The sequence below is a fragment of the Littorina saxatilis genome, linkage group LG9, assembly GCF_037325665.1.
Source record: "Littorina saxatilis isolate snail1 linkage group LG9, US_GU_Lsax_2.0, whole genome shotgun sequence".
Lineage (NCBI taxonomy): Eukaryota > Metazoa > Mollusca > Gastropoda > Littorinimorpha > Littorinidae > Littorina > Littorina saxatilis.
Window position 1 is genome coordinate 60,248,804 of NC_090253.1, and position 20,095 is coordinate 60,268,898.

General features: G+C 39.5%; 1 protein-coding gene across 2 annotated transcripts in view; it reads right to left on the minus strand.

Moving 5' to 3' along the window:
- Positions 1–6,875: 6,875 nt before the first annotated feature.
- LOC138976682 (metalloprotease mig-17-like) overlaps positions 6,876–20,095 on the minus strand; it is a 64,114-nt gene continuing 50,894 nt past the window's right edge. The window contains exons 14-15 of one of the 2 annotated variants that reach the window (XM_070349557.1): positions 11,198–11,525; positions 6,876–7,232 (exon numbers count right to left, since the gene is read on the minus strand). In XM_070349557.1, coding sequence (XP_070205658.1) covers positions 7,141–7,232; positions 11,198–11,525 — 420 coding nt within the window. In that variant the 3' untranslated portion in view covers positions 6,876–7,140. The remainder of the gene's footprint in view (positions 7,233–11,197; positions 11,526–20,095) is intronic. The other variant, XM_070349558.1, reaches the window with a different exon arrangement.

The following is a 20,095-nucleotide window of genomic DNA, read 5'->3' on the forward strand; positions in this document are numbered from 1 at the left end:
CTAATTAAAATATGATTTAGATTGATCTGTTTCGTGTTGATGAGAGCATTATTTGAAGCACACCAGGAAACTAAAGAAGCTTATCAAAAACAGAGTGAAAATAAGTGAAATTATCAACTTCCACGAAAAGAAGACTATTTGTTATATTTTTTTGAAATTTCGAGGGCTAGTTATAGGTTATTTCCACCAAGCTTCTGAATGAATTAATGAAAATAGCCTTTAGCTTTTATTTTCTTCGATTTGTTGAAGGTGGTCCATATAAATGGACTCACACATACTTTGAGATTTTGCTATTATTTTATTGTTTGCAGTAGAAACTCGGGGTCAACACTGCTAAAATGTAACAAATACGGTCTTAGCTGTCATATATAGCAATTTTTGTGTGATAAAAGCTTTGGCTGTGGACAGAAACGAGTCCGTTTTAGGCGGCAAATTTAGAATAAACCCTGCCAAAAGTGAAAAAAAGAGAAAAAGCCTAACGGTTTTGAGGTTTGTGTTTCTGTTTGTGTTTTGACATGTGCAAGTTATCCAGAGAGGTGGAATACAGCCAATGAAATTATTTTGAGCGCTCTAGCGCCGTTAGTTTGTCAGAACAGGAGGTGGTCCATATTAGGAGCCGGTCCATATTAGGAGCCCTTCCCCTGCATACTGTGTGACAGTGGTATACGTCCCAGACTATCTTCGCTTTCCGCCCGCGTCAAACAAGACTGAAAAGCAAAATGCTTGTACGACTCGCCTTCGACATGTCCCATTACAGTGTAACCCCCCTTTTCACATCCCCCAATATAAGACTCTCTCCTCTTTAACAGGGCCGTCCCAATTGTGGAATGGGTACATTATTAGTTGAGGATGCGAACCCTAACCTGCTAGAGGGGTACGGGGGCGTGCATCTTAATAAGATAGAAACTTGAGTTTGTGTGAGTGTTCATAACCTATTCAAGTTTACCTCTGTTTACCACCTCCCCTTTTTTTCAGACCTGATTTGCTCTGACCTTTAGAGGTCTTATAAGGGGGGTTCTTTTATAAACACATACAGTGGAACCCCCTTTTAAGACCTCAAACATCTGAGAAAATCAGGTCTGAAAAAAGTCTTAAAATGGAGGTAAATGTACAGAGGTTATGAACAGAACATCTGAAACATCAAGGTCTTAAAAGGGGGGAGTCTTAAATCGGGGGGTCTTTTTCTTCTTGCGTTCGCCGAAATCTGTACATGAATATTGCATCAGTAAAATTTAGTAAGTCATGCATATTTTCTGTGAGAGCTAATCATGCGAGTCTGCAGATTCTCTTTGACCAGTGCTGAAATAATATCAACAACAAAACAAAACAAAACTAATGGTTAATGTCTGTGTCCTTATGCTGCTTTCCAATTGTTTGGTATGTTGTCCACTTTTCATGTGCCACTGCCATGGCGACCTCTAGTACGCTATGGCCACTGCTCTAAATGCACCTGTCATGGGTTCAAGTTTGATGACTGAGAACAAGCATACCATTTTGTGAAATTGTTTGAAGTGTGATTGAATGAGTGTCAAGGTGGTGGTGATATAGCTCAGTTGGTAGCGCGCTGGATTTGTATTCAGTTGGCCGCTGTCAGCGTGAGTTCGATCCCAGGTTCGGCGGAAATTTATTTCAGAGTCAACTTTGTGTGCAGACTCTCTTCGGTGTCCGAACCCTCCCCCCGTGTACACTACATTGGGTGTGCACGTTAAAGATCCCACGATTGACAAAAGGGTCTTACCTGGCAAAATTGCTGAGGCACAGTTAATAATTGTCTACCTATACCCGTGTGACTTGGAATAATAGGCCGTGAAAGGTAAATATGCGCCGAAATGGCTGCAATCTACTGGCCGTATAAAATTTCATCTCACACGGCATCACTGCAGAGCGCCTAGAACTGTACCCACGGAATATGCGCGATATAAGCGTCATTGATTGATTGATTGATTGGTGGTGGAGATGTTTGTGCACGTGTATGCGAGTGCATGTTTGTGTTGTTGCATGAAATCTGGGTCGGCCCCTGGGGTTGATGGTATTACTGCAGAATTTTTGAAAGTGTTTTGGACCCGCATCAGAACATTGTTAATTGCGTCTTTTAATGCAAGTTTTGATGATGGAAAATTGTCTTCCACGCAGCGCAAAGCTGTCATTACTCTTATACACAAGGGAAAGGATTTGCCCAAAAATGAATTAAAGAACTGGAGACCCATCTCCCTTACAAACAGCGATTATAAACTGATAGCCAAGTGTTTGGCAAAAAGGTTAGGAAGCGTTATTGGTGATATTGTTCAGAAAGATCAAGTCGGTTATATTAAAGGCAGAAAAGTATCTACAATATTAAGGTTAATTGATGATGTAATCGAACAGTCACACGAGTTAAATCAACCTGGTCTGTTGGTCGCAATTGACTGTGTTCAAGCGTACGATAGTATTTCAAAAGAGTTTATTATTAAAGCCTTTCAAAAATTCGGGTTTGGGCCAGAATTTGTTCAATGGGTGACTGTGTTAATGAACGACACGGTTAGCTCAGTGCAGTCTTGTGGATGGTTGTCTGATTTTTTTGATGTGAAAGCCGGGATTCGTCAAGGGTGCCCGTTTTCATGTTTGGCCTTTGTACTGGCCATTGAATTGTTGGCATCAAAAATAAGACAGTGTAGACGTATTAAAGGAATTTCGTTATGGAATAATGTTGATATTGCAACCGTTATTAAAATTGCTCTGTATGCAGACGATATCACCCTTTTTTTTAAAGGATGAGATTGATATGTATTATGCACTTGAAATAATGAATGACTTTTCTAGCTTTTCAGGCTTAAAGATACATGAGAAAAAGTCTGAGGCGATGTGGTTGGGTAGTAGGAAACATTGTGATGAAACATTTTATAATTTTGTTTGGAAGAAGAAGTTGAAGATTTTGGGTGTATATTTTTGTAATGATAAGAGTGCTTCTTTGGTAGAAGATAACTGGACTGGAAGAATAAGGAATATTAAGCGATTGATTTGTGCATGGGAGAAGCGAAATTTGAGCATTGTAGGGAAAATATGTATTGTGAAAACGTTTTTAATTTCACAATTTGTGTATATTATGCAAGCGTTTGTATTACCTGACTGTGTTTTGAATGAAGTCAATACCTTATTGTATCGATTTTTGTGGCGAAAAAGAGATTGTAATCGGAAGGCCTTTGAAAAGGTGAAAAGAAGCGTTTTATGTTTTGAAATTGAAAAAGGTGGTTTAAAAATGATCGATATTAGGCAAATGCAAATTTCTTTTTTATTACAATGGGTTTCACAACTGACTACATCAAATGAAAATGATAATTGGAGTTTCACTCCAAAGATGATGTATTTGCGTTTTGGAAAGCATTTTGAATGTTTCTTATCGAATGTAAACAGTGCCAGATTTAAAGGGTTAGACCTAGTGAAATCACACTTTTGGAAAGCAGTATTAAAATATTGGCTGGATAATAACCACTACGATCGTGGGACAATCGGGCCGATTTTATTATGGAATAATGCATGCATAACGTATAGTGGCAAAGTTTTATTTTTTGAAAGTTGGATACAACGAGGTGTATTGGTATTAACTGACATTGTACGTTCGGGAGACATATTATCATATCAAGATATATGTGATTTGATTGGATATTCGCCAAACCGAATTCTTAAATATAATGTTGTAAAAGCTGCTGTGTCATTATTTATGAGGAAAAATGTTGTAAATATGACTGATGATGTTTGTATTACCCCACTGTTTAACGGCAAAAATGTGTTAAGTGCCAAAGAATATCGGAAAGAGATTATTAATATGAAAACAGATGTACCATGTTCCGGAGGATTTTGGAAGAGAAAGTTTAATGTAGAAATTGATGAACGTTCTTGGATAGTTGCCTATCAGTCAACACAAGAGACTAGATTAAGAGTTTTACACTGGAAAATTATGCACAACATTTATCCGACCAACATTCTCCTGTGTAAAATGAAAGTAACGGAAACTAATAAATGTAATTACTGTTGTGATGTAACTGATTTCATTGAACACTTCTTTTTTGAATGCCCGGTTGTATACAAATTCTGGAAGTTTATTGAAGAATTTATTTTTCGTACTTTAGAAATTAAGATTGTTTTGAAAGTTAGTAATGTTTTATTTGGTATGCATTTTGTAATGGTGAAAAAGGCAACTATGTATAAATTGAACCACATTATCTTAATCGGAAAGATGTGCGTTAGTATATATATAAAAAACAAATTCGTTTTAACCGTTGGAAAGTATTTTCAATAGACAGTTACAGATAAGAAGCATTTTTGTGTGAGTGTTCGAAGAACTAAACGTTAAAAAAAGTTAGCTTGTTGTACTCGATAAATTGTATTTAATTCATTGTATGAGATATTGTTGATTGTTGTTATTTATTTGAATAAAATAAATTTATTTGTAAAAAAACAAAAAACAAAAACTTTGTGTGCAGACTCTCTTCGGTGTCCGAACCCTCCCCCCGTGTACACTACATTGGGTGTGCACGTTAAAGATCCCACGATTGACAAAAGGGTCTTTCCTGGCAAAATTGCTTAGGCACAGTTAATAATTGTCTACCTATACCCGTGTGACTTGGAATAATAGGCCGTGAAAGGTAAATATGCGCCGAAATGGCTGCAATCTACTGGCCGTATAAAATTTCATCTCCCACGGCATCACTGCAGAGCGCCTAGAACTGTACCCACAGAATATGCGCGATATAAGCGTCATTGATTGATTGATTGATTGGTGGTGGAGATGTTTGTGCACGTGTATGCGAGTGCATGTTTGTACTTGTTTCAGATATGCTGTGTGCATGTTTTTATTTTATTTTGTATAAAACAGACATATCCATGCTTGCCTCTCTCTCTCTCTCTCTCTCTCTCTCTCTCTCTCTCTCTCTCTCTCTCTCTCTCTCTCTCTCTCTCTCTCACCTACCATTCTAGCACACAAGCTAAGAAACAACAAGACAGGTTTGGAATGTGTATTTATTTAGGGAATCCAAGATTGAGCGCAACATACAATAATTGAAAGTCACATAACTTTTAAAGTTACCAACTGATATAATTGTAACTAAACAAATATATGTACAAATAAAATCTGTCAAACTTTTTTGAACAACCAGATATACATGTATATCCATTAGCTTTGATGGGACTGGGTGGCCGAGTGGTAACGCACTTGCGCTCGGAAGCGAGAGGTTGCGAGTTCGACCCTGGGTCAGGGCGTTAGCAATTTTCTCCCCCCTTTCCTAACCTAGGTGGTGGGTTCAAGTGCTAGTCTTTCGGATGAGACGAAAAACCGAGGTCCCTTCGTGTACACTACATTGGGGTGTGCACGTTAAAGATCCCAAGATTGACAAAAGGGTCTTTCCTGGCAAAATTCTATAGGCATAGATAAAAAAAATGTCCACCAAAATACCCGTGTGACTTGGAATAATAGGCCGTGAAAAGTAGGATATGGGCCGAAATGGCTGCGATCTGCTGGTCGATGTGAATGCGTGATGTATTGTGTAACAAATTCCATCTCACACGGCATAAATAGATCCCTGCGCCTTGAGTCCGAGTCTGGAGATACGCGCGCGCGATATAAGACTTCATATAAACATCAGATTTTAAAAGAGATTGAGGTATGACCTGTAACACATATCTTTTCCAGATCTGATTTCATACTCCTTCTGCAGAGCAGAATAATGCAAAAGCATACAAATTAAAGGCACAGTAAGCCTCCCGTAAACCATCACAGATACTGTCAGGCTTTTACACACAGTAAAAACACCCTTCCATTTGAACGCTCACCAAACGGGAACATCCTAGATGCCCTACGTAAAGAGCGAGCAATTTTCGAATAATTAATTTTGCGGATTGTCTCCATCACAATCGGACCGTGGTGCATTTTGGCGCTAGACCTAACTTTTATAATCTAACTAATAAATTGACAGCTTGTTACACAAACATTCTTAAATCATAAAAGAATTCTTTTTTCATCAAGACAAGATCAGTACAATTCGAAGTTTTGAAAGTTTGAAAAAAGAAAAGCCCGGAAGCAGGGTCACGCAAGGTCGTGGTTCTTGTAGCAGACGACGGTTTATGACGTCGCCAGTTCCTCTGAACAGTCAAAAGCCATCGCTAGAGTTCTTGTGAACCACAGCCGTTTGTTTCGTGCATAGTCAGAGGTACATAATAACGTGCTATTGCAGATAAGCTTACATCGAGTCGCATTCAAATTACTAACTGACGACTACATTGTGAAAAAGGGAAACTGGACCACACGGGTTCACGATGGCTCAGGGGTAAGATAAACCACGCAAACAATGAAAAAGAGAAAAAAAGAAGATAAAAAAGCAATATTAAATTAAAAGAGCGCCTAATGTGAATGTCAAAGTACATAACACATAGCGTATATCATTTTGGATTCTGTTAAATTGTCACAAGAAAATGTAGCACTGAATACAAAGAGAGTTGGAATTCTGATTCAGTGTGAAGCACCTGTTGTTCTATGACTTCATCTTCAATGAGTCTGAATTACATTTATCGTTCTGTTTCTTGGCTGAAATTAAGCCTCAACCTCTCCTATGACACAGAAATACTTGTTCTCATATCTATTTGCTTTAAAACAGCTTTTACCGGGGTTGTTTTTGATTGTTAGCATGCGCGAGTGCTTAACGAGGGCTTAATGTGTGCATATACTCATGACAATCTGTTGTGACGTCATACGCATGACGTTTTTCAAATCAACAGAGTGCGTTATGGCTGCTGAAAGTCTGACCAATTAAACATAATATCTTTTGTCATCAGTAAAAGCTTACAAAATGCTCAATCCCAAGGCAATTTGAGGGAACTTGTGTTTTACACGTCATTTGTCTGAAATTTCTAAAATCGCCACGTTAGAATCGAGTTTATTTTAACAGTTTTCACTTTAAAAATGATTGTTCTCAGTAATTAGACACATCTTATTCTGTGCATATTTTTGTCGGGGTAGACCGTTAAATGAGAATGATAATTGCAGTGCTATTAGTAACAAGGTTGTGTGCAAAAAGACGTTTCTACACAGAACATGTTCACATGATGACTAACATTTTTGGTATCACAAAATGCTGTAAATCAAGGTGTATGACGCTGCGCCATATGTCGTCACTGAACCAAATGCTCCATGTAGGTTAATAGTGACGTCACACAGCCCATCACGAGCAAAATAGGGGTAGTACTGAGGCACTCACTACCATCTGTAAAAACAAACAAACAAACAAATAAGTAACAGGAAAACTGAGGCGTGAATAAACATTCAGTCATTTGAATACACTGAAATACGTTCGGCACTCTCTAATGTTTCTATGAAACCAGGGGAGAGAGAGAGAGAGAGAGAGAGAGAGAGAGAGAGAGAGAGAGAGAGAGAGAGAGAGAGAGAGAGAGAGAGAGAGAGAGAGAGAGAGAGAGAGAGAGAGAAGGGGGGGGGGGGGAGGGCGAAACACTGATGATACTGACAAAAAGAATAAACCAACCAAAGATGCCAAGCAACTATAGTTAGCAAACTAGCCACCTAAACAATCGTATTAAAAAATAATGTCTCGACATGTATTTCTCTCTCTCTCTCGACTGTATACAGAGATAAGAACAGCCTCGCTTTCACCTAGATCCTGCCTAAAAACAATGTTCGGACCTCATGTTCAGACTCGGCGTAATGATTCCGAAAGGACTACTTTTTAGCAGTCAAGTTCAGTCGTCTGCATACTCGAAAGTGAAACAAGTCGCGTAAGGCGAAAATACAACATTTAGTCAAGTATCTGTTGAACTCACAGAATGAAACTGAACGCAATGCAATTTTTCAGCAAGACCGTATACTCGTAGCATCGTCAGTCCACCGCTCATGCTCATGGCAAAGGCAGTGACATTGACAAGAAGAGCGGTTTAGTAGTTGCGCTGAGAAGGATAGCACGCTTTTCTATACCTCTCTTCGTTTTAACTTTCTGAGCGTGTTTTTAATCCAAACATATCATATCTATATGTTTTTGGAATCAGGAACCGACAAGGAATAAGATGAAAGTGTTTTTAAATTGATTTCGACAATTTAATTTTGATCATAATTTTTATATTTTTAATTTTCAGAGCTTGTTTTTAATCCAAATATAACATATTTATATGTTTTTGGAATCAGAAAATGATGGAAAATAAGATGAACGTAAATTTGAATCGTTTTATGAGAAAATAATTTTTTTTACAATTTTCAGATTTTTAATGACCAAAGTCATTAATTAATTTTTAAGCCACCAAGCTGAAATGCAATACCGAAGTCCGGGCTTTGTCGAAGATTACTTGACCAAAATTTCAACCAATTTGGTTGAAAAATGAGAGCGTGACAGTGCCGCCTCAACTTTCACGAAAAGCCGGATATGACGTCATCAAAGACATTTATCAAAAAATTGAAACAAACGTTCGGGGATATCATACCCAGGAACTCTCATGTAAAATTTCATAAAGATCGGTCCAGTAGTTTGGTCTGAATCGCTCTACACGCACGCACACACGCACACACACACATACACCACGACCCTCGTTTCGATTCCCCCCTCTCCGTTAAAACATTTAGTCAAAACTTGACTAAATGTAAACAAGTCGCGTAAGGCGAAAATACAACATTTAGTCAAGTAGCTGTCGAACTCACAGAATGAAACGGAACGCAATGCAATTTTTCAGCAAGACCGTATACTCGACTCGTAGCATCGTCAGTCCACCGCTCATGGCAAAGGCAGTGAAATTGACAAGAAGAGCGGGGTAGTAGTTGCGCTGAGAAGGATAGCACGCTTTTCTGTACCTCTCTTCGTTTTAACTTTCTGAGCGTGTTTTTAATCCAAACATATCATATCTATATGTTTTTGGAATCAGGAACCGACAAGGAATTAGATGAAAGTGTTTTTAAATTGATTTCGAAAATTTAATTTTGATAATAATTTTTATATTTTTAATTTTCAGAGCTTGTTTTTAATCCAAATATAACATATTTATATGTTTTTGGAAATCAGAAAATGATGGAGAATAAGATGAACGTAAATTTGAATCGTTTTATAAAAAAAATGTGTTTTTTTTTACAATTTTCAGATTTTTAATGACCAAAGTCATTAATTAATTTTTAAGCCACCAAGCTGAAATGCAATACCGAAGTCCAGGCTTCGTCGAAGATTACTTGACCAAAATTTCAACCAATTTGGTTGAAAAATGAGAGCGTGACAGTGCCGCCTCAACTTTCACGAAAAGCCGGATATGACGTCATCAAAGACATTTATCAAAAAAAGGAAAAAAAAATGTTCGGGGATATCAATCCCAGGAACTCTCATGTCAAATTTCATAAAGATCGGTCCAGTAGTTTGGTCTGAATCGCTCTACACGCACGCACACACGCACGCACGCACACGCATACACCACGACCCTCGTCTCGATTCCCCCTCTATGTTAAAACATTTAGTCAAAACTTGACAAAATGTAACAAGTCGCGTAAGGCGAAAATACAATATTTAGTCAAGTAGCTGTCGAACTCACAGAATGAAACTGAACGCAATGCCATTTTTCAGCAAGACCGTATACTCGTAGCATCGTCAGTCCACCGCTCATGGCAAAGGCAGTGAAATTGACAAGAAGAGCGGGGTAGTAGTTGCGCTAAGAAGGATAGCACGCTTTTCTGTACCTCTCTTTGTTTTAACTTTCTGAGCGTGTTTTTAATCCAAACATATCATATCTATATGTTTTTGGAATCAGGAACCGACAAGGAATAAGATGAAAGTGTTTTTAAATTGATTTCGACAATTTAATTTTGATCATAATTTTTATATATTTAATTTTCAGAGCTTGTTTTTAATCCGAATATAACATATTTATATGTTTTTGGAATCAGCAAATGATGGAGAATAAGATAAACGTAAATTTGGATCGTTTTATAAATTTTTTTTTTTTTTTACAATGTTCAGATTTTTAATGACCAAAGTCATTAATTAATTTTTAAGCCACCAAGCTGAAATGCAATACCGAAGTCCGGGCTTCGTCGAAGATTACTTGACCAAAATTTCAACCAATTTGGTTGAAAAATGAGGGCGTGACAGTGCCGCCTCAACTTTCACGAAAAGCCGGATATAACGTCATCAAAGACATTTATCAAAAAAATGAAAAAAACGTTCGGGGATTTCATACCCAGGAACTCTCATGTCAAATTTCATAAAGATCGGTCCAGTAGTTTAGTCTGAATCGCTCTACACGCACGCACACACGCACGCACGCACACGCATACACCACGACCCTCGTTTCGATTCCCCCTCTATGTTAAAACATTTAGTCAAAACTTGACAAAATGTAAAAAGATGAAACGTTCTGCTACAGTATGGGAGGATGAACTGTCGAAGAAGAACAAGAATCTCGTGCAAACCGAGCGGCTCCAACACACTTCAGGGCAATGTGTCGGCTGATACACAGAGCGGGCGAGCCCATTATCCTAAAGGGGGGGATTTCACAAAAGAAGAACTGGTCAACATCTTCTCCGACGAAAATGAGTTCAATGACCCCGGAGCAGATCGATCTTGCAAACCTCCTTCCAAGCAACATTCCTTTCACCAACTGCCAGATCAAATCCCTCACCATCAACATTATCAATAAATAAACCCTTGATTGACAAACCTTTCGCACATTACCCGCCTCTCAAAATGAAATCGGTCGACCCACGTAGGGTTAAGTCGGAAAGGTCGCTGTGATGTTGGGAGAACTTGCGTATTTTCATTTCATTTATTGTTGTTCATTACCGTTCATTGCCGTTTCAGAATTGTATTCTCTTTCTTCCAGACCATTGCTTTTTTGTTAAAACCCAAGAAAAATTGAATTCATTATAATTTCAAACACGATACAATTGGTCCTACTTTTTCAAGCGTATGTCTGTGACGTCGAATGGAATGCGAGTGATTAGGTTTGTTGATTTTGCTCCGTCGGAGAAGTGGTCCGTGTTCAAGCAAGTTTCTTTCTTCTTTGAAAACAAAAACCCTAAGACCAGTGAATGTCGAGATATATATGTTAATTGGATCTGTGATCCAAACATGGCTTTTGGTCAATCTCGATGGCAGTTGGAATAAACTGCCATCTCGATTGACCAAAAGCCATGTTTGGATCACAGATCCAATTAACGTATAATGTCATTGTTCTACTTTCTTCTATTTACCTTTTTCTGTATCATCAGTAGATGTCAAAGGTGAAGACGTTGTGGTTGGTGTGATGGTGGTGGTGATGGGTGTTGTAGTGCTAGTGGTGGGTGTGGTAGTGGTTGTGGTGGGTGTTGTAGTGGTAGTGGTGGGTGTGGTAGTGGTTGTGGTGGGTGTGGTAGTGGTTGTGGTGGGTGTGGTAGTGGTTGTGGTGGGTGTTGTAGTGGTAGTGGTGGGTGTGGTAGTGGTTGTGGTGGGTGTTGTGGTGGTAGTGGTGGGTGTCGTAGTTGATGAAGATGAAATGGTTGTCGTAGACACGTTAAGCTCACACTGTCCGTCTATGCACCACTGAAAAAGATGCAACAAGTTTTCCATTTCTAAAATACGAAGTGCAGGGATTACAATTACATTTTTTTGGTCGATGTACAGGACGATGACTTATATATGTTACAGGCATTAAGTGAAACCAGGCATTACGTGTAATGCATGAAATGTTCAGGCATTACGCGTAATGCCTGTGACCACTAGGCATTACACGTAATGCCTAAAAATACCAGGCATTACACGTAATGCCTGAAATTTGTCTCTCAAAATTAAACTTACTGCCTGAAGCAATTCAGGCAATACACACAACATAAAAGCCTATTGCACTGAACAGTTATCCATTACCTCTTGGATGACGGTGAGAACATTTTTTAAGGACAAAGTGTTGACAAAATGTCATGGTGTGAATATAGTAACTTGACATTCAATCAAGTGAGCTTTGGAATGATTGCACATTTTATTTTGCGATTATGAGTGATGGTTCGCAATGCAAAATAATGTATTTCTGACATAGTGTTCACCACAGTTTGAATTTCACGTAAGTGTGAGTGCATGTCACAATGGAAAGCCGAGGTCCAATATTTCCAGTCGAGTTTTCACCAGTTGCTTATTCGTCACCATGGAGGATAATGAAAAAGAACAATTGTTTACTCGACGTTTGTTTGAACATTATGAAAAGGACGGCAGAAAGTTGCTCCCGAAAGTTGTGTACTTCAGAACAATCGAAGAATAAATTAATATGAAGCTTATGTAGCGCGTATTCCGTGGGTACAGTTCTAAGCGCTTGTCGAAGAGTTGTCAACACAGGACTAACAAAAGAAACTAACATCTACAGACGGACACGAACCCTATCACACACTAGCAAACCCTGATAAACATACAACAAACAACTGTTTAACAACAATGTACACATCAATAGCTAGGTCCAAACAAAATAATATTAAGCACAAACAAAACACCTCTCACAGAGCACAGCACAAGAATGTCTTTTGGGGCACAACACATCACGTCGAACATGAAAGTCGCAGCCAGCTACGGGAAGAACTGAGTCTTCAACCTACTCTTGAACGCGTCAAGAGAGGGGCTCTGGCGAAGCTCAAGCGGCAGGGAGTTCCAGACGGAGGGGCCCGCGGAGGGAAATGCACGCTGACCAGCAGATGCGAGTTTCGAGCGAGGGATGTGAAGGCGGAGTTTTCTTTATTTGGTGTTTAACGTCGTTTTCAACCACGGAGGTTATATCGCGACGGGGAAAGGGGGGGAGATGGGATAGAGCCACTTGTTAATTGTTTCTTGTTCACAAAAGCACTAATCAAAAAATTGCTCCAGGGGCTTGCAACGTAGTACAATATATTACCTTACTGGGAGAATGCAAGTTTCCAGAACAAAGGACTTGACATTTCTTACATACTGCTTGACTAAAATCTTTACAAACATTGACCATATTCTATACAAGAAACACTTAACAAAGGGTAAAAGGAGAAACAGAATCCGTTAGTCGCCTCTTACGACATGCTGGGGAGCATCGGGTAAATTCTTCCTCCTAACCCGCGGGGGGTATGAAGGCGGAGTGGGTCATCAGCAGAACGAAGGGGACGGTCGGAGGGCTGGGTGTACAGGTCCAGGGAGGATTGAAGGTACTCGGGAGCAGAGTCGTTGAGTAAAAGCTGCCTTCCAGAAAACGACAGAGTCACGTCATGAGTATCATCTCTTGGAAAGTAAGTGACGTGTGGTGTTTGTCAAAAACAGATTTGAGTGTTGGTATTCAGCTCTACGTCTATCGTAAAACAATACTGAAACCGGGTTATCTCCAATGCTGTCTCTGATAGAGTAATTGACACATAATTATAATGTCAAAGGGAGGATATGCTGGTAGCATGGATGAGAGAGAACAAGACTACGAACTGGACTGCTGGCATCAAATTTGTCCAGTTTAGAAAGAACACGAGTCACCACGCCGGTATAGGCAGATCGCCATTTAAAGCAATGTTTGGCACGGAAGCCAAGATCGGTCTGAGATCAACAACGTTCCCCGATGGGATGATAGACTTGATCGAAACGGAGGAAGAATTACAAAAGGCATTATTGTAACCAAATGAAGACATCGACATGCCCCGGGCTGAAAGTCAGACGCCTGGGCCGTCTTTTGGTGCAATACCCCAAGCTGAAAGTTAGACGCCTGGGCCGTCTTTTGGTGCAATGCAACAACAACAACAAATCAACAACCAACAACAAACCACCACCCACCAACCAACCACGACCCGCCACGACCAACTACCATACAACCAACCACGACCCACCACCAACCACGACCAACCACCAACAAACATCAACAGAAACCTCACCAACGACAATTGCAGAGAGGTTTCAGGCATTATATACGTTTAGGCATTACGTGTAATGCCTGACAATGATTTTCAGGCATTACACGTAATGCCTGGTATTTTTAGGCATTACGTGTAATGCCTAGTGGTCACAGGCATTACGCGTAATGCCTGAACATTTTAGGCATTACGCGTAATGCCTGGTTTCACTTATTTAAATGCCTGTAACATATACACGTTTCTTCTTCTCGGGGTCATGTCGATGTGACCACGTGTCGTTGTGACCACGTGTCGGTGTGACCACGTATCGATGTGACCACGTGTCGATGTGACCACGTGTCGTTGTGACCAAGTGTCGATGTCACCCAATGTCGGGTTTTTAGGCTTTAAAACTTTAAAACAAAAGATTTTTAATCGTGGCTTACTTGGCGTGATTTATTTCTCTTACGAAATGAAAATTATGACCACTGTTTAGTTTGCTTTCATTTATGTTATTTTATTCAGAATACAAGGTCAGACTAATCATTACTGTTCTTTTCCAACTAGATTACATGATTATTTTCATTCAATGTAAAGCGTAGAATTAGAAAGCTACTAATACATTCACTAAAAAAAAGTTTAGTTGTTAGCTGTGACTAAGTTATTTGATTTGACCTTCTTTCAGAAATGAGGTGATGACTGATTGATTGGTTTGCCTAACTTAGACCAAACCCAAAGCCAGAATTATTATTACTACCCCTTTCCTTTGTTGTGCCAATTTTCATTCTGTATAATGTGCAAAATCTTCGAATACAGTAATACAAATCATGGTAACTGATACGATAATTGTAAATGTCTACCTCTTCCTCGGTGGAGAGAGAGAGAGAGAGAGAGAGAGAGAGAGAGAGAGAGAGAGAGAGAGAGAGAGAGAGAGAGAGAGAGAGAGACTCAGACCTGTATTACATAAGGATAAAGGTTTCAGGCAAAGCCTATTCTTCCAACCTGTCCTTTATGCAACACATAATGACAGAGAGAGAGAGAGAGAGAGAGAGAGAGAGAGAGAGAGAGAGAGAGAGAGAGAGAGAGAGAGAGAGAGAGAGAGAGACTCAGAACTTTATTACAAAAGGATAAAGGTTTTAGGCAAAGCCTATTCTTCCAACCTGTCCTTTATACAACACATAAAGACAGAGAGAGAGAGAGAGAGAGAGAGAGAGAGAGAGAGAGAGAGAGAGAGAGAGAGAGAGAGACAGAGAGAGAGAGAGAGAGAGAGAAAGATAGAGAAAGAGAGAGAGAGACAGAGAGACAGAGAGAGATATATATATATATAGAGAGAGAGGGATTTAAGCAATACAGTTATATCAAGATGTAAACTTTCTGGCATCAAATGCTAAATTAACAACAAAATCGATGACATGACCGAGACAAACATATTGAATGTTTACAATCAATCGATGAATCAATAATTTTCAGTAACAAATATAAAATAATTATTTCTGGAAGGCACACATGTGCACTAGAAACATGTCGTACACACTGCCGATAAAAATGAAAGTTCCACACGTTTTAAATACACACGCACGCGCGCGCACACACACAACACTCATACATACATACATGCACACATATACTCCACATAAAAACATGCACGCACACTTTTGCACGTACACCTGACCACTGGTCAATTTGCCATATTTTTTACGTTTGACTGCCAATTAGAGCAGTATGAGTTCGGGTAAGCAATTAACTTCTCATGACTTTGACCAGTGGTCAATGCTACTGACCATCAATAAAACACTGAAAATAGGTAAACATTACCACTGGTCAGTAGCACTGAGCACTCATCAAAGTCATCAAAAGTTGCTTACTTGAACTTATACTGCACTAATTAGCAGTCTTAACTGTAATAATAGGCTATTTTTACTAGTATACTGACCACTGGTCAAAATCATTAAACGATGTGTGGTCACAACATGTGGTCACAATGATCTGCTACTGGGTACACAGTGACACATGGTCACAACGACATGTGGTCACAATGGCATGTGGTCACAACGACATGTGGTCACAACGGCATGTGGTCACAATGATCTGCCATTGGGGGCACAGTGACACGTGGTCACAACGACACTTGGTCACAACGACATGTGGTCACAATGGCCTGTAACCCTTCTTCTCATCTCGATGCAGAATAATCAGAAATATCAAACCAATTAAAACATTTTTTTTTTAAATATCTCAAGCATGAGAAATGACAGTGGTGGTAAATAGAACAGCAACAAATACACCAATACCACAGCATTTAAATACATGCACTTTGATTATTGCACCTCATTGTATACGAACACTATCCCCATAAAAATGTAAAAGATTCATTCACATAAATTCACATCCAATGCCTCTTTAAATGAAAACTTCAAAAAAAGAACTTTAATCCAACAAACCTGCACTATTCGTATCAATAACAAAGCCGCAAAAGCAGCGTGAGAATCACAGACTGGTAAGTGTACTGCTTGTTTCAGAGCATAATGAAAATGATACAAAACTCTTGCTAACCTTGAAAGTTCTCATTTTTGGCAAACGGAAGCATCAACTTTTAAAAGTTCGTTATACTGAGGAAGTACATTTATACGGCCAGCCGTTCGGGACAGCAATGAAAATGAACTCTAATTCAAACAATGTACGTAGGCCGTCGTTGGTGCATGTGCTGACAAACCAATCAGCTGCTTCAAATTCAACTAATAAGAACATACATCTTATTATTCAAAGTTGAAATCACCTTGCTCTCAATTGCTGAGGGACATAATTCTAATTCGGCTTTGGTCTGTGATGTCATCAGATTGTGTTTTTGTGCTTCTTGACTTTTCATAATTTTCATCGTCTACATCGACACCCCCCGCGGGTTAGGGGGAAGAATTTACCCGATGCTCCCCAGCATGTCGTAAGAGGCGACTAACGGATTCTGTTTCTCCCGTCGCGATATAACCTTCGTGGTTGAAAACGACGTTAAACACCAAATAAAGAAAGAAAGAAAGAAAGATTCTTTTTACCCTCGTTAAGTGTTTCTTGTATAGAATAAGAGCTTCTCGCCACGCTGGCGTGGCGATGGGCAGTTTGTGTGATTGCATGCGCCATTCTTTGATTGGCTCGTAGCGGACCGTTGGAACTGACCTGTGCGGCGGACAGTGCCCCGCGCAGAGCTTAGCTTAGCGTCACTACGCAAGATGCCAGCGAGCTGAAAGGTCAAGTTTTTGTATTTGGTGAAAATTTTTTATTTCAGAAATGTTAAGTCCTTTGTACTGGAAACTTGCATTCTCCCATTGTACTACGTTGCAAGCCCCTGGAGCAAATTTTTGATTAGTGCTTTTGTGAACAAGAAACAATTGACAAGTGGCTCTATCCCATATCCCCCCTTTCCCCGTCGTGATATAACCTTCGTGGTTGAAAACGACGTTAAACACCAAATAAAGAAATAAATATTTCTCATTTATATTAACGATATTGGTGTTGGTCTTGAATCAGTGTTGAAACTCTTTGCAGACGATACGAGTATGTACTTAAGTTTAGATAACGATGATGTACGAGCAGAGATTTTGAATTCTGATTTGGATAAAATTCGCACATGGGCTTCTAAATGGAAAGTCACTTTTAATTGTCAAAAGACAGAATTGTTGGACATTTGTAGGCAACAAAATGTTTTACTTCCACCATTGTATTTCGAAGATGCACACTTAGTTGATGTTGAAAATCACAAGCACCTTGGCGTCATTCTACAAGGTAATTGTAAATGGGATTCCCACATAAAAAGTCTAATTGCTAAATGTAGAAAGTCAATTGCGTGTTTTGGTTTATTCAAGCATCGTTTAAACAGAAAATCACTTGAAGTTATATATAAATCCTTTATGTTACCATTGTTTGATTATGCGGACGTTATCTGGGATAACTGTACACAGTGTTTGGCAGACGAGTTGGAGACATTGCATCTCGATGCAATCCGAATCATTGTAGGTGCAGTACGTGGCACAAGCCACCAAAAACTGTATAACGAATCGGGTTTTGTGCCCCTGAAAGAAAGGCGACGTCGTCATAAACTTTTGCTGTATTATAAAATTGTAAATCGTTTAACCCCAGAATATTTATATTCCAAACTGCCGGTCCTGGTTTCCGATGTAAATCCTTACCACAGACGACGCCCTCTTGAACGTAAGTTTCCATTGTGCAGAAGTGAGTTATATAAATCTTCATTTTTTCCTTCAACGACAGCTTTGTGGAATAATCTTCCAGAAAATATACAACAAACGCAGTCAGTTGGTGAATTTAAAAGGTATTTGACCGATGGAGATGTTGTTGTTCCACCGTATTATTATTTAGGCAACCGCCAGGGACAGGTACTTCACAGCAGGTTGAGATTAAACATGAGCGATTTGCAACAAGATTTAGATAACCGACACCTCTCTGATAATTTAGAATGTACGTGTGGAGCATGCCCGGAAGATTCTGAACATTTCTTATTACACTGTCCAAAATTTAAAGAACATAGAACCATTTTATTCAATAGTCTGCCAACACACGTTCTGGACTGCAAAACACTCTTGTTTGGAAATACTGATTTAACTATATCTTTGAACACGAAAATATTCTCTGTTGTACAAGACTATGTTATGTTAACTAATCGCTTCGGCTGATATTATATTAACTGTGCAATTGATGTAGCCAGGCATTCTCTCCCTCCCTCTCTCTCTCTCTCTCTCTCTCTCTCTCTCTCTCTCTCTCTCTCTCTCTCTCTCTCTCTCTCTCTCTCTTTACCCCATTTGTATAAAATATAATTAAAGATTATCAAGATAAGTGTTGAAGCTATAACTTGTTCGCCATGTTTTGCTATCTGAATGTGTATTGATTATAAGTTCAAGAACGTGTCCATAAGCAATCTGCTTGTTAACGTTCTCAATGTTGTTATTGTTTGAAACGTGTGTATGAGAATTTGCATAAACACGCTTAAACCAAAGAAATAAAGAAAGTCTACATCGACTAATGCATGAACTAGTCGCAATCAAATGAGTGAGTATTTTGTCTAAGCATTCTGCATATCGTGTTCAGCTGATCACCTACCACAATTCTGGACTGGGTGGCCGAGTGGTAACGTACTTGCGCTCGGAAGCGAGAGGTTGCGAGTTCGACCCTGGATCAGGGCGTTAGCAATTTTCTTCCCCCTTTCCTAACCTAGCTGGTGGGTTCAAGTGCTAGTCTTTCGGATGAGACGAAAAACCGAGGTCCCTTTGTGTACACTTCATTGGGGTGTGCACGTTAAAGATCCCCCGATTAACAAAAGGGTCTTTCCTGGCAAAATTGTATAGGCATAGATAAAAAAAAAATGTCCACCAAAATACCCGTGTGACTTGGGTGGCCGAGTGGTAACGTACTTGCGCTCGGAAGCGAGAGGTTGCGAGTTCGACCCTGGATCAACGCTCATTTTCTTTCCAAGCACCTAGCCAATGGAACACACTACCTCTCCTCCTCCGTCAACAACAGTCCCTCGAATCATTCAAATCTGCACTCAAGACATTCCTTTTTTCCAAATAATCCATGCATTCTACACTGCCCACCCCATCCCACCCTGAATAACTGTACATATTTTAATGGTTGATGGTGTGTGTGTGCTAGTGACTTTAAGTCTCCGTGTGTGTGAATGAGTGTATGTGCGCCTTGAGTCGCCTGTTGGTGAGATATGTGCGCGTTATAAATATTCGTATTATTATTATTATTATTATTACTTGGAATAATAGGCCGTGAAAAGTAGGATATGCGCCGAAATGGCTGCGATCTGCTGGTCGATGTGAATGCGTGATGTATTGTGTAAACAATTCCATCTCACACGGCATAAATAGATCCCTGCGCCTTGAGTCCGAGTCTGGAGATACGCGCGCGATATAAGACTTCATATAACATCATATATAACAATTCACTTGTGATTTTCTTGCGTGATACACGCAAAGACCACATTAACTACCAAACCAGCAAACTGAACCAAACGTAACAGCATATTCATTGCAATTATACTTCCGTAAAAAGTGCATACAATCTTTGAATTCTCATGAAGAGATCTCAGTCTCTGTACACAATACACCGGTTGCTGACATTTTGGGGAACAGATTCTGTTCGGGTATGATCTATCACAATTCATCTGATCATCAATAACTGTACCAAGGTTTCATTTATGCTCATACATTCCTTCAAGTAACTTGCCCACCATCGTTAAAAAGGCCAAGGGCTTTTACACTCCTTTTCAAAATCAATTTG